Here is a 21,349-nt window from a genome sequence, read left to right as displayed (position 1 = left end):
AATAATTATACACTAAATCTCAATTATACACTTTTTTTTATTTCTCGGTTTTTTAATCTAGGTTGTGCAATTTTGACTGACTTGGTCTTTTATTATTATTTTTATTATTATTATTATTATTTTAAAACCATTGTAGAACAAAGTAGTATATTCTAAAATAAATTAAACAAAGATCTTTCCAAACTATTCAAAAAGGTATCAATGTTTGAATGATTGAATTCAAAAACATGTTAATCATGGATGAGTTTGTATTCAAGTCTGTATAAAACTTCTTTCAACTAAACAGAGCAAATCGGCATCATATAAAATGTGCTGATGGGAAAGAAAAATTTACAATGCACAAATTAAAGAACACAGATGCAGTTAACTATCAAAACTGATGATAATCCTGTGTGTCTAATCTACTTTCTACAGGTGCAAAATGTCTAAGATATACTTCTTTTGGTCGTTAAATAATGGTGCAAATATCAGTAAACTGACTACTGCGAACCTCAGTAAATCATGTTGCATGATTCATTTAAATACTGTAGTCTCCTCCCATCAATTCTGCATCTGAAAGGGAAACTCCTTCATATGAATATATGCAATAAATGTCAGCCTCAAAAATAACCATCCATGCCTTTTCATAGTTAGTTCCACTGCATGTGTTTAGCAAGTCCTGACGGTCATTTTTAACTCCAAAAGAGGGTTTGTGTTGGTGCAAACTGTTAATAAATCTGACCCATAATGTATTGAATAACATAGATCAGGGGTAGGCAAGAGCCACAGACCTGCAGAGTTCAGCTTCAACCCTAATCAAACACACCTGAACAAGCTCATTAATCCATTCTGGATTACTAAACTACAGGCAGGAGAGGTTTTTTCCAGGGTTGGAGCTGAACTGTGCAGGACTGCGGCTCTCAAGGACCGAACTTGCCTACCTCTGACATAGATCATCCAAGCAAAGAGAATGAGCATCATGTGACTGATCTAGATAAATGCAGTGACAAACAAATGTCAGATATCAAAGTGTGATCGTCTTTTTGTTAACAGATGGTAAAGGTGCAAATGATGAGTGCCTGAGGGCTCCCTGTGTGGACAGCTTGTAAGCATTAATCAGACCTACGCACATTAATTCAACATCAAATTGAACAACCTTTAATATGAAAATAAATTGATGGTGTGAATAAAGTGGTAATGAATTTTATTGAAATATGCCAGGGGAAATAAACACATCAGCAAACAACAAGGTGACTTTCATGCCGTTTGTGCACATGCAGCGATTTTAATCAGCGTATCTATATGGTTTGGGTTGAATAAGATTTTTACAGAATTAAGTAAGAAACTTTTGCATGTCTTTGTGGATGAAAAATCAGTCGACAAAACTGGCAATGTATTTGCATGCTGCATGCAAGTATTTAATCTGGCAACCGCTGGTTTCTTTATTCCAGTGCCAGTGACCAGTAACATCTGGACCTGTTATTGCCCTCCTTAAATTTTGACCTATATAGGAGATATGTATTGTATAAAGCAACATACTGTATAATCTCTGAAAAAAGAACAGTCTTATAAAATTCTGCTTCTCAAGTAAGATCACTTGGTTTAACAATGTTAAGACATTTTATGGGGAATAAAAAAAAATATATTTTGCAGGGGAGAGCTAAAAGTCTTAAAGATTTTTTTTCAGTACAATTTGCTGTTTAGCTATGACTCGAGTATCAACAGAATATGTCATTAAATATTAAAAATAATAATGACATACAGTGGCAGGCTGTGTCTAGCTCCATGAAGCCTGCTTCCTTCTGTTGAATGGGCTTATCTGCATGGAGCTAAACTTGTGAAAATCTGGACAGCTAGAGAGCAGACAACAGGATGCCACATGCTGGGCGCATTATCTGCAAACAATCCTTCAAAATTGCTTTAACCTCCACAAGAGCAGAGACTGTCCAGCCCAAGCTGTGGCCAACCAAGTAGATTGGGCACCAAATGACCAGAGCTCAACAAGCCATGCCACTCTTGAAGGGCACGGGGCTCTCATGATGGCATATGGACACCAGGCTCTGCGGCAAGCCAGTCTGCCTCGCCTGCATCCCCCTCCCCTCCAGGCATGGACTTTGCAAGGATGAGTGAACAAATGTTTATCTGTCTATAGAAGGTATGAGGCTGGGGCAATGTTATTTGCTATTTTCTTTTTCTTTTTTGCTGAGCTTTCTGAATTGCCACTTATGTGCACATAAAACATATATGCACATGCTCAGTTGAGTCAGATGAAAGGACGGGATGAATCTGTCATGGGGCACTCACCACCTCTGGCAAGGTCACGCAAACATTATTTTAAATGACAGCCCAGTAGAACAGGGGCATTAGACAACACTCTCAGAGCATACCAACTACCCCAGAGGATGTCCTCGCATGATGTTCCGAGCACAGGTTTGGGACACATATGAAAGAAAAATATGTTTTTTTTAAAATGCCGCTGCAAGATTAATCTTTAATGAGCCGAAAAGAACACACGTCACACCTCTGTTCATCAATTTGCACTGGCTACCAGTAGCTGCTCACATAAAATTGATGGCGTTAATGTTTGTCTACAACACCGTCACTGGTTCTGCACCCCTTTACCTAAATTCATTTATTCAGAGATATGTGCCCTCTAGAAGTAGCTTTCTATTTTTTCTGTTCTATCTACTTGTTTTTACTTGTTTTTCACACACACACATACTTTGTTACATGTACTGTGTTAGGCTAAACGAGACTTGTCATTTGCACTTACATGCTGTTGCTCTTTTGTTGTTTTGATTCCTTCTATTGTCCTCATTTGAAAGTCACTCTGGATAAAAGCGTCTGCTAAATTACTAAATGTAAAAAAAGACTATTTAAAATTTTAATAAACATGAAAAAAAAATTGCTTCAGTAGTTTATAATGTTAGAAAGTTCATAGTCATTCAAAGAAAAACAAAATAAAATAAAATCTTATTAACAGTGACACCATAAATTCTGTACTCTATACAGCTTATGTACAGTATACATACAGTATTATATATGTATGTACTGTATGTATAACATGTTTTTCTAAATCCATTTATCTCAGGTCATGAAGATGTCAACTGGCTATAGCAACAAATGCCCTTTGGCCCATAGTTCTGTGAATATGAATATTCAGCAAAAACTTAGTATAGGGACCAATTTTACTAACTAGTTGTATATTAGCATATCATTAACATATTGGCTGCTTATTAGTACCTATAAAGCACCCATCCTGAATGACTATATTTTACACCCCTAATCCTACCCAATACCTAAACTTAACTACCTAACTATTAATAAGCAGTAAATTGGGTGTTTATTGGGGCAAAAGCCATAGTTTGCATTTTGTTAATAGTGAGAGTCGGATGTTAAAATAAAGTTTGACTGAATATTCTTAGTCTTTTATCCCAAGTGATCACAGCTTTTTGTGCATAACTCTCACATACTTTCTTACACTTATTCACTTCGCTGTTGCTGATGAACAACAACAAAAAACCTCATGAAACCAAGTGAAAACTGGAACGGTGAGAACGCATATGTCCTTTAGCTGCCAGTTTGATTAATAGATCCATTAATGCAAAAATCAAAAACTGTAAAGTGAAGCCCTGCAACAGCTGCAAAATATTAAGCACAGTGTATAGTGTCACTGAAAAGTCATTCGATCCATCAGTGCCATTGATTTTTGAGAAAGTTTTGACCAGATGACTCTGGATCAAGTCGGGGCCAGCTACAGAACCATGTGTGGAAACTAGCATGCCAAGAACAGTACATCACATTTTATTTGAAGTTCGGATCGAGGTCTTGTCATCTGCACTATCTTAGACTTTGATATTGTTGAGAAGCAGTAATCTGCATTTTGTTTACTCCATAAATATATTACCATCAGCCTCCGTCATAGTGATTCTGTAAGATGTTTCTGAGTGCCTGAAAGATGTTATTTCAAGGCTCATTATGCCTCCAAAGGCTGAGGGAGCAGACACACGTTTTCAGAAGCACTGAGCTGTCAATCATAATGAATTACTTATATTGTTTACAGCTGACAATAAGGCTATTGTTTCTGTGGGTGGAACAATCTCACTGGCCTGAAAGTTACAACAGGGATGATTGTACCACTCTCAAAATGACACTTTAATGGGGGCCTTCAAAGTCTACTGCTCAAAAGTATGTTGAGACTTTTAAAATAACATGCTTTAAGTGGCAAAACTTCTTTAAGCTAATACTGGTTTTCAGATGGTCAACATTTTATTCAGGAATGTACACTGATATTAGTTTAGTCAAAGTTTTACAATACCACAGATGTGACTAGACTAATCATGGTTGCATAACTTAAACTGATGACACAAAGACGCAGACAGAGCAGACAAATCCAATCTTCAGATGCAAAGCGGATTGTTAGGAAAGTGTGGATTGGGGTGGAAAAAAAATATAATCTTATGATGTCACTAAAAATGTCTTCTATATTAGTGTGAGGAGACCACGATAATACTGGAGAGGGATCTGTTAGCATTCACATTTATCTCACTTGCTTTTGCATAACAGGGGCGGGAAACCTTGGAACAGAACTTGTCTGCATTATAAGTAAATAAATAAATACATATATAAATAAATAACTAAACATCCTACATTAGCGACCCACTGAACTGAGACATCAATGGTAACGACAGGGAAATGCATACAATTTGAATCTTTTAAGATCCCTACAGAAGGAAAAAATAAATAAATAAATAAATAAAATGTAATTATTACATACTATCATACATTCTATTATTATTACCGTATTCAAGACCTGTTCAATCAAGATCGGGATTTCCTTTAAAGTTAAGCTAGTTCAGAATTGAAATTAAAAACTTAAGACTTGATTTTTATATGCAAAGCAATGATCCAAGTGTTTTTTTTCCCCCACAGTTATTTATATAATTTCTTTGGTTACAGTTGATTATGAAATTAAATAACAGCTCAAGGCCTAACTGTGATCAAACAGGGGCTGCCGTTTGATGGCTAGCCAACACATTTTGGCAGTTTGCTAATTAAGTCAAAGCAAACAACCACCTGTGATTAAAGTATCAAACCGGGGGGCTCCAGTCCTGAGGTATTTACCTTTCTAAGCCACTAGCTGAGTCTATTAATTAGGCAACTTGGAAGGAAGAGGTAATTTATTAAATCATATGACGCAGCACATAAAGAGACCTTTGTGAATGGAGCATAATGACCCTGATAGGACTTTTTTCTACTATCTGCTTTTATTTGTTAGTTTTCTACTTTTGCAGTCTTTACAGCAATTCTCAAAGAGGTTACTGCAATGAAGAGAAACCTTACTTCTTTTCAAATTGAATATTGATCTGTGCATGCGTTTCTGTGTGAATGCGGTGTCACAGAGAAATTTAAGTTCAAATCTCAATTATTGTGACCACGACTCATATTCATGCCTTTTTCTTCTTTTTTAAATCTCTTTTAAAATGCTTCAAATGTCCCTGTAGCAAAAATCCCAATATTTTGCCTGAGGTAATCTGTAGATAACAACCTAGTTTTTTATTACCTTCAAAAACACTAGCACATAAACTCAGACAACCATTACAATGACTTTAAAATGTAAAGGATGCAATATGCCCTCACATCACTCCTAAATAAATCCTCCATATAAAAAGTACTTTCCTTTAAATCAAAAGTACAGATAGCAAAAAATGACATTTCAATTTCCGCCTTTACTTGAAAACCTGTAAATATAAGCTTATCGAAATGCCAAAAGAGCACCCCTTGTCCTCTGATGTGACTCATGGAAGTGAGTAAATGGGAGACTGTGTGCTGGCTTGTGCTTGCTCCGTTCAGTTTGTCTCCACTGCCATTCTCGATTAGCCTACCTGAAGTGAGTTTCGACATTCCTCTGGGATGTCCCTCGGGTAAAATTCACCCTCACGCTGCATGCAACCTCTAAAGCATCCCACCTGGCAGAAATCCACTTCTTGCAACTTTGATCACATTTGAAATGCACTATGCTTAAATAAGACTTGCTTACTCCCTAAAATACATCCACCCTCCCCCATATCCCAGTTTAAGTTCAAGCAAATATCGTCTACCCAGCTTGAGCATGCACAAAGCAGATGATAACAGTACCTGGATAGACAAGCAGAGCAGTCAGCCACACCGTGAAGATAAAGCAGGCAGGATTGCACATTCTTCAAACTGTTCTCTGGATGCAGCAGCTGGTGTTTCTTCCTTTTCCTTTGCTCTTCTGCACAGAAACACAACCACCTGTGTTCTGTTTGCTGTTTCTTTGATCACCGGGTAATTACAGCAGAAAACGGCTTATTTTCACCCTTGGATAGACATGGAGTGTAGTGGAGGCAATTTAAATCCAGCACAAGTTAAAGCGGCAGAGAGACTGAGCTCCCATTGATTATTTTCATAAGCGGAGCGCGCTCAGCGGGCTGGCAGAAGGGAACAGCCCGCCCCCTCAGTGCTCTGATTGGATGAGACTCTTGGCTGTGTTTCTGCAAGGGGTGCCATCTCTTTTTCATGATTTGACTTGACCACTAATGCAAAGCTCTGCAAGATGAGAGAATGAGCCGAGCAGCATCTTCAATAAAACTGGCGGCCAGCCTCCTAATATTTGGTCTGTCACCACAAACTGACAGACACGTCTGGAATTGCTCTGTTCCCTTATATTACGTTGGTTCTATTTAAAGATCATGACTTTCTTATTTGTGTAATTGCCTGCTGTCAACACTGAGTACTGGGTCCATGCCAAGACGCTGAAGTCCCTTCGCTCTGATAGTCATCACTACTCTGACAAAACTCTCAAGGTGACCTTGGGCTGCTTCTGTAAATCTCTAGCTGCAAAGATTAACAATGTGCATCTCAATGCATCTGAATAAACAAAAACAGATCTAATTATTGTTCAATTATATTGTAATGTAAAAATGTCTGCCAGAACCATTTATGATAATTTCAAATGACATCAATCACTATATCTGTCTGAATAAACTCTCTAGACCACCAAAAGATCAACGTCAATGAAAAGCCAATGACAGTCAGTCTAAAATATGCTTTATAATGAGATTTTAATTAGTCTTTTTGTTATTTGCTTTTAAGAATACAAATATGTAAATAATAATAATAAAAATAAATAAGACAAATAGGCTTGAGACAAAGTATATTAATATACTAAATATAAGTGTATTACGTCTGACTGCACTAGACATTTTGGTAACACTTTAGTATAGGGGCCAGTTCTCAGTATTAACTAGTTGCTTATTAGCATGTCTGTTATTAACATATTGGCTGTTTATTCGTGCTTATTAAGCACATATTCTGCATGACCATATTCTACTTCCTTTATCCTATCCAATACCTTAATTTAACAACTACCTTCCTAACTATTAATAATCAACCAATTAAGAGTTTGAAGCAAAAGTTGTAGTTGGTAAGAACTGGACATTAAAATTTTAATTAAATTAAATTAAATTTATACATTTAACAGATGCTTTTATCCAAAGCGACTTACAGTGCATTAATTAATTTAAAACTGTATTTTGTTTTTTTAAGATTTAACTTAACATTTAAAGCTCTGAACATCTCTGCCAGTATTTACAAGACAATACATATTTCCATTTAAGATACATACATAAATAAATACATAGATTCATATATTTAAAATATACAGGGGGTTTAATTAGTTAATTGAGATCATTTGTGTTGTATGATAAAAAAAAATTTGAATAGTTATGAACTAACGTTAACTAATAGAACCTTATTTTTAATGCATAGCTTTAAAAAAAAATCAGCATTGTAAATTGTTTCAATATCGTTATTTTTTGCATACAAACATATTGTGAAAGATACTATACAGTAACTTAAAAATGCAGGTAGTACTTCAAGTAAATAATTTAAGTCACAGAGGTTCAGCTGACGAAACAAGCTGGGACCTCCTGCTGTAAAGTAGCAGCCAAAATGAGAGAGGGGGAAATGCAATCAGGACATCAAACTTGTGTTCCCATGATAGCCCAGCAGCTCTTTTATGTGACACAAACACGTGGACTATCCACAGTGGCACAGCTCTGACAACTCAAAGAGAGTTTTGTGTTTAGAGAGCAGTCCAGGATATAACTCAATCACACAGTCTTCATACACAAATATTTGATGTTCTTTTTAGCCATGTGGGGCTAGATTATATAAGGCACACTGGCACAGATTCAGATGAGTTAGTTTGTCATAAATGGTTTGACTTCTGAAAAAGACTGCAGCAACAACTATAATTTCAAATATAGCAAATATTGAGTTTATTGATGACAAATTCTTTTTGCTGAATTGTTATCATCAGCCTTCTGCAATTACATTTAAGTGGAAGCACTTTAAATTAACAACTTTCCTTGCTTGAAACCACTTTGAAAAATAACCTCGGTGCAGGTTACTATGAATTGCAAATATGGTTATCAATCAAGTACCATGGTATTGCACCATAGTACCATAGTACTTCCACAGTACATTTTGTTAAAGACCTTACCTCACAAACAACCTTGATTTACTGTATTCTAAGCTGGCATATCTAACAGGACAAGATTATTTCATTACAAATAGTTTGTTGTTGTGCCTCAGGGTTCATGGTTTGTCAGTGGAAAATCTGCATCACTTATGCCTTTAGACTCCTATGCTCACTTCCACCCTGCTCTGCTCAAGTGTGATTTCACTTCCAGAGAATGTTGTGAATTCTCTGAATATTAATTGCACTGGCATGTTATGAATTAAAAATGAGAAAAAGCAGAGGGTTTAATCGAAATGTTACCCGAGCTCTTATCAAGTCTGAATTGCACTGCAAGTACTATTAACCAAACACTAAATCAAATCCGGCAAGGTCACCCTATTGCACATTTTTAATGGTGCAACTGTCTGGCTAATTCAAAATCTGCCCTACCTGTGCAGTGTCCCGAAGAAGCTAACTGCAATAGTGCATTCGCAAGCCACCCCATGACAATAACTCACTCTGGAAATATGGTCCATATTTCATACTGTAAATAGCTTATCAAACTGATGTACATCAAAATGTGATGCCAACAAACCTTTCCATTCTTTAAGGGAAGAGTGTATTTCTGTGAGTAACAGAGCACCAAGCAAACTTCGCAGATAAACTAGATAGTAATTTCACAGTGTCCCATTTGCAGTCCTGATATGAATCATAATTGAGGTTCGTGCTACTAACATTTGACAAGGACATATTCTTTGAGGGTTTTAGACAAGCCTTTTTGAATGATTAATACTGCTCAATAATCAGAATACTGATGACACATAATTAGGCTTATGATTAATTTATTTGAGATAACAATAAAATTATGAACTAACTTGCCCTTCAAATAACTTCAAGTAACCAAAGTAATGTTTGATCCTCAGTAGACCCAAAATGTCCCTAAATTCTTCTAATAATTCTTAACATAATAATAAGTGAATTAATTAGAAATCAATTAGAAATTTCTTGGTTCTTTTGGGGCCCTGAGAAGTTCATCCTTACATTTGGACTACTGTCACTTTCCCCCAGTCATGAAATCATTGATCTAACTGAACCTGACACTTAAACCCTCGAGTAACCCCAAATATTTTAATAATATCCCAGACATGAAAGCCTAAAGAGTGAAGATCTCAGTTAAAATAGTGTTTGATCTTTGAAATCCTTTGAAAGTCTACTACCAAAAGATGCTGCATTCAATAGATTTCTGCCATCTCAGTCAAAACACTGGCGTATCAAAGAGGAGATCACTTGTTTACCTGCTGTGACCTTGGCTATATAACACTTGTGTCCATAATCCAGCAGCTGTTTTATTTTAACAGATATCAAATACTCTGATAACACGACTCCACCCTCACTGGAGTAACATACTAGACTCTAAAATAAGCAACGGCATATTTTCCAGTTTACAGGACATTTTGTGTCACAAATACTATTAAATGTAAATCATTTGAAGCTATAAACCCAAGTCAAACAGAACTAGTTTGAACAAAGGTTTGTGAGTTCCCAACATGCATCAGAAATAAAATGTAGCATGAATAAATTATGCAGGTACTTTTATAGGTTTGGTTCACTGTTTGCTGACTTTTTGTTTTGTCATTATTTTTAGCTGTTATTGACGTAACCATTTATTTGTGTGTCAGATGTTAAGCCCTACATGCAACCTTCTAAAAATAAATCCCAGATATCTTTACTTTGTGACTGCATCATTATGACTAAAAGCATCATCAAAACTACAAACAGTAATGTTTTTCATCGTATACAATCGTGAAGTCATGGAGTTACATTACAGCTGTTTAATTTACATTGAAAAATAATTGATCTTTTTTTTTTATTATTCACACAATCTAATTAATAGTAACATTTCGTCAGTTTGAATTGCTTTAATATTTGAATTTAAAATAAAATTGTTCTATTAAACTGTATAAATCTTTATCTATAAATCTTTATCTATAAATCTTTAAATCTGTATTACATTGTGAGTTAGTTGGTGAACTAGCCACAAATTGACCAGCATCCATCAAAGCAAAGCAGCATTGCATTTGTATATTTGTGTGCATGTGAGAATGTGTGGACATGGCTCAGTGTGTAAGCTCTTCGAGCTGACTTCAGTGCTGTGCGTTTGATCTATCCTCAACAGTGTTTTTTTTTTTAAGGGTATGGGATACTTGTATTTTGTAGAGTTTATAAACTTGGCAAATAAATTTCAATTCCGTTCAATCTACTATGGGGCTATTAACTCTGCACTCCAGCAGTAACACAGATGGCACCAGCCTCTCCAACCTGATTATGATAAGAACGTGCATACAAAAAGAGACTGACAGAATGACCAGCACAAAGTGACTCTAATAATTGGGACATAAGTTAAAGAAATAGTTCAATTAACAAATGCCATTGTTACCATTTACAGACCATTCACACCAAAGACAATAGCTATAACAATCATCATAAAGATATAGTTTAAAAAATATATTTAAATTTAAAAGAATGGAGTCCATAAATAAATTAATGAACACATTTATTTTAAATAAATAGTTTCTTTTTTTGGCTTGACAGATATGTTCAGTACATGTGTAAAGATCTTTGAAATGTTAACTTTAAGTTCTGATCAACTATTCCATTAAAATAAAATTGAAGGCCTCATGATTTTACATATCCAATACACATTTTGGAAAAAATGATCCATCTGGCATGTTAATAGTGAAATAGTGAAATGCTCAAATAACAGGTTCAGTTGTCGTCAGAATGATTAAGATTTAGCATTTCAATTGAAAATCCTTGTCTGGAGTTACACAAACAGTCTCATCAAGGTCAAATTTAAGGCAAGCTATGGGTCTGCCTTTATTTCCTCTTTCCTGCAGCCTCTTCCTGCTGCTTATGCTGCCAGTTTGTCATCTGAATGCCCGGGCATTAGCAAAAGTGGCCTAAATTAATTTGGCAAGAGGAAGAGGCAGATGGAACATGTAATTGTAAAGGCACAGTTTTGGCAGCCTAATAAGACATCTTAGAAGAATTAATATTTTCCCATGGTTAATAAATCCTTTTTTTCACATTCTTCCCCTCCTTGATTCATTTCAAAACAGTTATCTCATCTTAACAGTGCAAAACAAGCTGTGTGAAAACTTAGTAATACAGTGCATGTGATAATGGCAATTATTTGAATATAAAATTTAAAGTATGTTAACAATAGGTTGTCACTCTAAATCCCTAACATAGATTAAAGTATTGTCGGCTGTCAGTAATCCTTCGACACAATGTGAACTATTCACTTAATTTAAATAAATCATTCAGACATGGAAATTATTTCAGTGTTGACTGCTTGGATGCCACCAATCCCAAAATGAATCCACATGGGGAGACGGAATGAAAAAGACGAACCTTATAGAAAGTAGAAAAACATCATCCCAGGATCGCAAAACATCATCTTATTTACAGAAAAAGTAACTTGTGTACTTGAACCCGGTTGTTTGAAATGACGTAGCCTGACATGTTACTTATGTTTAAATGCTTTTATGTGTCGGTTGCAGTGACAGTGTGCGATTCCTTCCTTAAGGGTTCACACTGATGGTGGAGTCAAATAATTTACATTTCCCGCTCTGGATTTCTTTACAACTCTCATTTACATTTATGCTTACAGGAAACGCTTTTTTTTTTTTTTTTTTTTCAGAGCGATTCATAAAGAATAGAGGAGCAGAGGTGTTAACCTCCAAAAATGTAAACAAAATAAAATTAATGAAATAAAGTAATAGCTTTGTGTGAAGAACACTTAAATTCAATAATGTGAGCATATCGTTAAAGAAATAGTTCACCCCAAAATGGAAATGTACTCACCCTCAGGCAAACAAAGATGTAAATTGGTTTGTTTCTTCATTAGAACAGTTTTTTAAACGTATGTTTTTAGCAGCTGTTTGGACTGTGATTCTGATGGCACCCATTCACTATGGAGAATCCACTAATGAGCAAGTTATGTAATGCTAAATTTCTTCACATCTGTTCAGATAAAGAAACAAACTCATCTACATCTTGGAAGGCCTGAGCATATTTTTATTTTAGGTGAATTCACTCTAATTTGGAAACTCACTGGTTCACCCACTTGCTATTTGTTCAGTGTCTGTCATAATCTGAATTTAGCTTAATAAAGGGATAGTTCACCCAAAAATAACAATTCTGTCATTAATTACTCACCCTGAGGTCATTCAAAACCTGTAAGACCTTTGTTCATCTTCGGAACACAAAGCAAGATATTTTTCATGAAATCAGAGAGTTTTCTGACCCTGCAGACAGCAACGCAACTGACATGTTCAAGGCCAAGACAACAAAGACAACAAAGACAAAGATAAAAAGTCCATGAAACATCAGTGGTTCAACCGTAATTTTTTGAAGGTACAATAATACTTTTTGTGAGCAAAGTATGACTTTATTCAACTATTTCTCGATGCGCATTCACAAGAGAACCACAAGTGAGTGGTAAGGAAGAAAGAGAAGAAATTATTGAATAAAAGTCATTATTTTTGTTTTCTTCACACACAAAAATTATTCTTGTAGCCTCATAAAATTAAGGTTGAAACACTAATTTTACATGGACAATTTTATCAATCTTAATCGTTTTTGTACCTTGATTTGGTATTTTGGAATTTTTAGGTCTTGAAAAACATTTAAAGAAATGAAATACATAAGAATAATCAAAATTTGAGGATGGAAAAAAAAATTGGGAAAAAAGTTAGGGGTGAATAATGTATTTAACTCAGAGACAAAGTAATCAAATATCCACATGATAGCCAAATAATTTACCTAATCCAAGATTTTCAGAAGGATTAAAGAAGAAAATTATAAAAATGAGCACTCGCAAATAAACAGTTTAAAAAAGCCAAATACTATGATCTGTGTCCTTGTGGAAAATAAAAGCCAGCTCGTGAAACTGTGCTTGACACAGCCACTCCATCGTATACATCAGTAATCGGTCTTTGCAAATCCAAAGCATTGTGGGTGTAAACTGAGGGGGTGGTGAGAGAAAATTGGAGGAGGGGGGGGTAGAGTGTCGGGGCGGTAGACATTGCTCAGGGAGTAAACATATTCAGCTTTGGGCTGTAGGGAGGGAACATTTCAACGCTGCAAACCTCTGTGAGCAAAACTAAAATAAATAAATAATAATTTTGCAAGAATTTACTTGTAACAATATGCTCACAGGGTACTAGAATAATGCTCAGGTTAGACTGCCACAGAACACGGTTAAAGTCATCTAGAATCAATATGCATTTTCTGAATCTGTGCTGTAAAGAGGCATCATGTGGCAAAGCAGACAGTGAATCTGGTGACTGTATCTTTGTGTATCAAACACATAATCATACAACAACACACAACAATTCAACAAGGCAATTCAATTCAATTGAACATAAATGACACAAATGATCAAACACAAATTATCTTAAAGATACAGTAGATAGCTGTTAAAGGAATACTCCAGCACAAAATGAAAATTTTGACATTAATCACGACCCCCAAGCCATTCCAAACCTGTAAAAGCTTTGTTCGTCTTCAGAACACAATATAAAATATTTTGGATGAAAACGGGGAGGCTTGTGGCTTGTCATTGACTGACAAGTAAAATACACTGTCAAGGTCCAGAAAATTATGAAAGACATCATCAGAATATAAAGATATCGTCCATCTACTATCAGTGGTTGAATCGTAACGTTATGAAGCAACGAGAATACTTTTTGTATACAAAGAAAACAAAAATAACTTTATTCAACAATTTGTCTCCTCTGTGTCTCTCCGCATCACCATAGCCTCATTTTGGAGAACATCTGATGAACGCAAGCACATATGCTCTTCTGTGTCAGCCGTGCAGCACGGATGTGCTGTTTTCGTTCAAACCAAAGCGTAAATACACACAGAAAATGTATCCTTGTGTTGCAGCTGACACAGAAAAGTGTAAGCTCGGCAATGCGGAGAGACAAAATGACAAAATTTTGGTGAGGAGTAACCCTTTAATACCTAATATTACAGTAACTCATATTGTCAAGAAGGAATAAAGTAGTAAGTCTGGAATGGCATGCTTACTACACTATATACTTTGTGATTTACAGGGAAAAATCTAAATAACAGCATGAGGGGAAAAATAAAACATGGGATGTGAGCAGCAGAATGGGGAAAAAAAAGATTTTGAGATTAGCATTTTTGGAATGGCGTTTCATGTGCAAGATGCTGCAAAACATGTAAAATATGTCCATAAAATGCATGTTTATATATAAAACAATGGAAAAACAGCTAAATGAAATGCAAAAACCTTTGAAGACCTATTGCTGCATGTTTGATATTTCATGCTTACATTATGGTTTGAGCTGAAAGCTAAAACCTTTTAATTTACAGTTTTTTTTTCACATTTTACATTCAATTAAACATTTAATACTAGTGTACTCTTAGTCATTTTGAACTGAAATTGTTTTTACATTTTAACCTCTAAAACTATATTTGTCAATATAATGTTTTATTAATTTTGTTTGTACATTGATTCTAAGCTTATAGGATGTGATTAAGACAAATCTTGAATCTTTTTTTTTTTTTTTTGCCATACAAAAAAAAAGAAAAAAAAAGAAACATAAACCCAGCCTATTATTTCATTATTATATATATATATATATATATATATATATATATATATATATATATATATATATAGCCAAGTACTGGACCTCCAATGATCTGTGTCCTTGTGGGAAATAAAAGCAAGCTTTTGTGCTTGATTCAGCCACTTTATATTATACACCACAGAAAATCATTTTAAAATAAACTAATAAAAATAACAAAAGCACATACCAAAAAATAAAAATCTAGTTCAGAATATTTACAAATAAATCTATAAATATAAAACGTTTTCTCTGTATTTTGCACTGGAAACTTGGACCCCTCTATATGAATATGACTATAACTGTAAAAAGATTTCAGTTCATGAAATATGTAGTCATTTGAGTGTGGCATGTGTGTGTGTGACGATTTAGCAGTACAAACAGAGACACGACCACCACTGTGGCTCCCACCTCTCTGGGGGGGCCGATTGGCTGCCTTAAGCCATCTGAGCATCCAAACCCCCAGCCTATCATTTCATCATCATCATCCCTCATCACTCTACCGATCCCTCACTTCACCCCCTTCCCTTGCCAAGCCTGTACCATCATTTCTCAGTGTCTGTCTCACCCTCAATCTCTCTGCCTCTCTTTGATTACTGACATGTGATGTCTCATCCAGCTTAGAGATTTCTCTGCCGAGCCGCCACTCGAGTGTCGTTTGACACGCACACACAAGCACACACACACACACTCATCACACACAGCCCTCAGCTGTGGCACAAGGCATCTGCTATCTCAGACAGTCATGCCGTGTTAATGTAAGCACAGAGCGTCTCGTTCATTAGAAGTGCCCAAAACTGTGGAGAAAAGGCTTGTTGTACTTCCAGCATCATTCTCATCCCTACACTTCTTCAAAAACATTACCTAATATTCTAAATTTATGCATTATTTGTTCACAGACATGCTCAGAATAAGATAAATGTTATAACTTCTAAATGTCAACACAGATATGAGATGGTATCACAGGAAATGGGTGTTCTTATGCTTGACGTGAATGATGACTCGAGTAGCCAGCTTTATTGTATTTTCCAAACTGTGACAATAGCAATATATTAAAAGAAGATTATTTGTAAATCAACTAGTGCTGTCAAATGAATAAGTGTGTTTAATCGCATCCAAAATAAAAAAAAAATTCCCTATCTATCGGACATTACGAGTTATGTCGTGATAATATCAGGTATGTCAGATAAGGAAACATCTCAGTTATGTACGTAACCCCCGTTCCGGAGACGTTATTTCCCCATGCCAATACCTCACACCATCTCTGGTTGCCAGGGACACGATGTCATCTTTTCAGCGTAAATCCTGAAATGAATGGATGCACCTGTCACCTATTTATATCTGTATGCATGGGGAGTGGCTCAGCTATGCAAAATCCACTAGCCAAAATTAATTGACGATTTCTCTTAAAGTAAGTCATATTGGGGCTCTCAAGTAAACAACCTTTCTCATCACAACATAACGTCTCCGTTCTCTCCATCAGGGAATAAGGGCTACATATGCAAGTTAACCAAGACATTTTTCTTAACATGATATGTGTGTGTGTGTACTGTGTCTATTTATTAGTAGTTATTGGTATTATAGGTATGTATATATACTAGTGCTGTCAATCGATTAAAAAAAATTAACTAATTAATCGCACAAATTTTTAAAATTAATCGCGATTAATCGCGATTAATCGCAGTTAAAAGACTGAAACTTTTTGGATATGTAAATGTAAAATGTAAATAATTCATGTAAACTCAAGACAAAGAAACTATTTAAATTCAAAATATGATTGTTTATTGGAATTTTTGTTTAACTTGTAACACAGATTTTCTCATGTAAACAACATACCTGCAATAAACCATCAATATTCTCCAAATTAACTATTGGCTTGAAAGCCATATTTATTACAGAAATAAAAACACAGGCATGTAAGTACCATTTGAATTTCAAAACAATCAATGCCAATAAAAAACAAAAATGATTCCTATGTTGAATTCTAAGTGGACTGCAAAAAAATTCCAAAGTATAGTCATTGCCAGTGCTTTAAGTGGGCTGGTATGCACCGGTACTCAGTACTGCCACTTCCAAATATAGCTCTTGAGCATACCGCCACCTCTCCGTGCGCCCAGAACGTGCTTGTAGCGTACCGGTACGCTCATTTGGACATCTGTTTTAATAGAGGTTTTAATCTTTTACCTGCACTGCCGATTTTCAGAGCGCCCTTCACAATGCGAGCTTCCTAATTCATCACACCCAGAGCAGAAACTACATTACCCATACACCCTTAAGTTATACAAGTGAATAGCGCATGTGTCGCTTTTCCCACTGTTAAGACACTGTCAACAACTCAACGTGGCATGAGAAGGTGTGTGAAACTCGTTGTGAGTTATACTAAAGCAAAATCTTGAGTATTTATTGTCTGATAAACATTAAAAACTGTCTGCGGAGGTCGAGTCGTCCTGCAGCCCCCGCTGGATGCTCATTGGCTGCAGCATCTTTTTTCTAAGTTCTAAAAAAAATACCGTAGACGGCAAGGCACAAATTTAGATATTCATTTATCTAATTAATCTATAGCCTATGCACAAAGACAATATGATCTTTTTGTCCCCTTTTTGTTTTAAAGCTTGATGAAGAGAGAGAGCGCAAGTTGCTGCAGCTGAGGAGGACAGTGCACGCGTACAGGAGTGATTGACAGTTCGCGGCACTGTGTACAAAAAATACTCCGCTACACAATTATTTCGTTATTTCGTTTAAGCTTATTAACGTTAGCGTTACAGAAAGGTCTGATTTACGCACTGTTACAGTCATTGTTTTTTTTTTTAAACAATGACATTTGAGTTCATGATTTTAATGTTGCTGTTTCTTGTGGCAGACTAAATGAAGAGTAGGCTAATGTTTCTTGTGGCAGACTGAAGAGTAATCCGGCAGAGTTTTATACTGAAACTTTCCGTCTAAAAGTCCTTCCTTGGTCTTATCCATATTTCTTTGCACGTTGAACACACAAGGCCACAACTGGAAATAAAAAAACTGCAACCGCGTTAATTGCGTTATTTTTTTTTTAACGCGTTAAATATTTCAAATTAATCGAATGCGTTAACGCGCTAATTTTGACAGCACTAATATATACCTATACTCACATACTGCATATATATTGGAAATATTAACATGCATTTACATTTTTATTCTTATTTTATATTATATAAATATATTTAATATATAAACATACATTTTTTCTTAAATATATACATGCATTTGTTTGTATTTATATATATTTTACATAAATATACACATCACACCATATATATTATGTAAATAAGAACTTTTATTTTGGATGCAATTAATTGCGATTAATCATTTGGCAGAACAAATTTTAACAATACACAATATTTTAAATAATGATAATGAATTAAAACAAGGCAAATATCTCCAGTGGTCTTTAACCTTGTGGGAAATAAGCATCAGCTCATGAAACTGTGCTCTTTAAAATAAAGTTTCCTTATTGGCATCAGTGGTTCCACAAAGAATCTTTAACATCCATGGCATCTTTGTATCACACTAAATGTTCTTAACATAAAGAAAAAAAATGCTATTTTACGCTTTGTTCACTGAAGATTCTTTGATGGTTCTTTACTCTTAGAAATAAATGAAAAAAAAAATGTTTGGTTCCTCAAAGATCTTTTCAGTGAACAGTTCTTATTATTTTCCTTGTGTGAAGAACATTTTATTAATCAAAAGACCCTTTTACCACAATAAAGAACCTTTCATCCAATGGAATGGTTTTATGGATGTTAAAAGTTCTTCATGGAACCATTGCTGCCGATAAAGAACTTTTATTTTTAAGAGTATTTTTAACTACTGAGTCTTTATAAACACTTTTATTAGCATTTCTAAAAGAATTTAGCATCTTTTGCATGACTCACTGAGCTTTCATATACCCGGTAGCAGTCAAAGTTTTATTTTCTGCACTGATTTAAAGAAAATAAAACATATCCAAAATCTGTGTCTGTTGATCTATACAGTACGCCTTACAGTAATGAGACTTTTGATTGTCTCCGTTCAGAACACTCCTTCAATACTCCCAAAATAACCAAGCTTGTTTTTCCATTTCTTCATTCGTGCTGATCTAAGAAGAACGGGCAGACTTGATGCAGAATGACAGAAATAGTTTTAGGGTCTGGACAAGAGCACATATTTGTCTCTTGAATTCAGAAAGCTGACTTTGAGTTGAATGGAGATGGGGAATAGTATTCACAAACACTTGCTGTTATACTTCAGACTATCTTAGACTACTACTCTGTTCCATTTTTCCCTCTTTTCATTTTGTGACAGCATTTCACTCTCACTTCTTTTTCAGTAAGTAGATACAGTAGTGTCACCATGTCATCAGTGAGCGAAACTATTAGCAATAGCCTTCAGCTGAATGATGCTTTAATTTGTTTGTGCATAGAAACAGCTCAGAGTACTACAGTGTGACCTTAAAATATAACATATTATATCTACTGCCATAGTAAGAGCTAATTAAGGAGAGCTAATCAGAAATGTTAGCAGAACTGTTGACCATACAATAAAAAGAGCAGAAACAAAAACATGTTCGTTAGTTAAGGTCAAGTCTACACAAACTAAAAATAGAGAAAAGCTGGTCGTGGGTTAAAAGTTTAGCTGCAGACAACATGTTTACCAAGATGAACAGATTTAGGATCCTTGCTGGGTTTTGAACTTAAGGTGGACCTTCTGCTGTCTCAAGATATTAGATCAAAACTTAAGACCCATCCAATGTGAAGGTCAAGGCTAAGTTCCACAATATCCAGCATAATTTTCCAGAAAAACAAGACTTACTGCCATGGAGCAACACAATCGTTGGGCAGACCTATTCAGGGATTTTCAGAGTGCATGGAATTTCAGCACAATAGTTTAAAGATGCAAAATCAATCAAATAGGCTAATAGTTTAATTACAACGCTTATAATTACAGAAAAAAAACAACTTCAGCAAGAAAATTTCTTAATGATTTGTAATGAACATTGAGTCTAACAAAATCAAACCACTGTGCTCCCAAACCTTTGGAAATATATTACATTGTTTGGGAATTGAAAATAACTTTTTAAACTTGTTATAGGTATTTGAAGGTTCTGTGGAAGGAGCTGCTAAGCCTGCTGACAGAGAGACAGATGAGGCCTTCGAATCGAGCTGTAATGACATTTTCTGCTTGCTTGGTTTGCTCCCTGTTGGCAAGAGTTCATCATGCCCACCCGGTGGGGAAGCTGTCATCCAATTTAGAAGAACATCCCAAGTAGAACAATTATTTTATAAGAACATGCGGAAAAGATTATCAAGTTTAACAAATCAAGCTGTGGATATGTAATCGTCCCAAATAATATTATAGACAAGAACATTTGGCTATGCCAAAGTGATCCTGTATGTCAGACAGGTACACAATTTGTTGTCTAGATGGAAACTTGTAACTTCAGGTTGTGTATTGTATCTTTCTGCACAGTCAAACCACTTTTGAGAAGTTTAATTCAAACCTCTTCATTTTTAATTGTTTATTTTTTAAAGGGTGCAATTGCCTCAAAGCATTTTTAGCAAAAACGTGTGTTTTTTAGCAAGAACTCGGTGCAACTATGAAAGCTGTGCACTGCAAGAAACATAAAAATGTAAGAGTTTCAGCTCAGAGGAATCACAACTTGTTATTTTTCAAGGTAAAAATGAGTTGAGATGTAAACTAAAGAATTATGAATCCCGCAGGGATCATAAAACATAAACAACTGATTAACAAACAACTGTTTCGTTTTTTTTACTCTGCAAAAGATATGTGATCCTTTAACCTGAATTAACATGCCTGTCTTCAAGAGTTTGTTTGTGCATTAAAAAGTCAGTGAGCATCAACTCTGCAAGCTAACATAAAAAATTTAAATAAAAAATAGGTCACCATTTCATTAACGCTGGCACATGATTGGCAGACTGATTAGCACTTGTGTTCAAGGACATATAACAAATGAAAGTAGAAAAACAAATGTTGAAATAATAACGGTAACACTGATAATGGCATTACTTCTGATTAAAAAGGCACAAACATGAAAACGTGAAGCTGCTGTGTCAGTGAAAGGTCGGCGAAACAATCAACTTCCATTTTCCAGGACCAACAAAACACCCAAACACAAAATGCTATTACTGCAAGATATCATCTACTGTCATTCTCTTGAGAAATCTCACCTAATTTTCTGGACATGCGA

The 21,349-nt window shown here is 35.3% G+C and overlaps 1 protein-coding gene across 1 annotated transcript in view; it reads right to left on the bottom strand.

Moving 5' to 3' along the window:
* Positions 1-21,349, bottom strand: part of LOC113109878 (opioid-binding protein/cell adhesion molecule-like) — a 167,635-nt gene that overhangs the window by 127,039 nt on the left and 19,247 nt on the right. Inside the window, exon 3 of the mRNA XM_026273689.1 lies at positions 6,118-6,235. Coding sequence (XP_026129474.1) covers positions 6,118-6,178 — 61 coding nt within the window. The 5' untranslated portion in view covers positions 6,179-6,235. The remainder of the gene's footprint in view (positions 1-6,117; positions 6,236-21,349) is intronic.

The sequence above is a fragment of the Carassius auratus genome, chromosome 10 (genome assembly GCF_003368295.1).
Source record: "Carassius auratus strain Wakin chromosome 10, ASM336829v1, whole genome shotgun sequence".
Lineage (NCBI taxonomy): Eukaryota > Metazoa > Chordata > Actinopteri > Cypriniformes > Cyprinidae > Carassius > Carassius auratus.
Note: the sequence above shows the minus strand (reverse complement) of the source record. Positions and strands in the feature narration are given on the sequence as shown.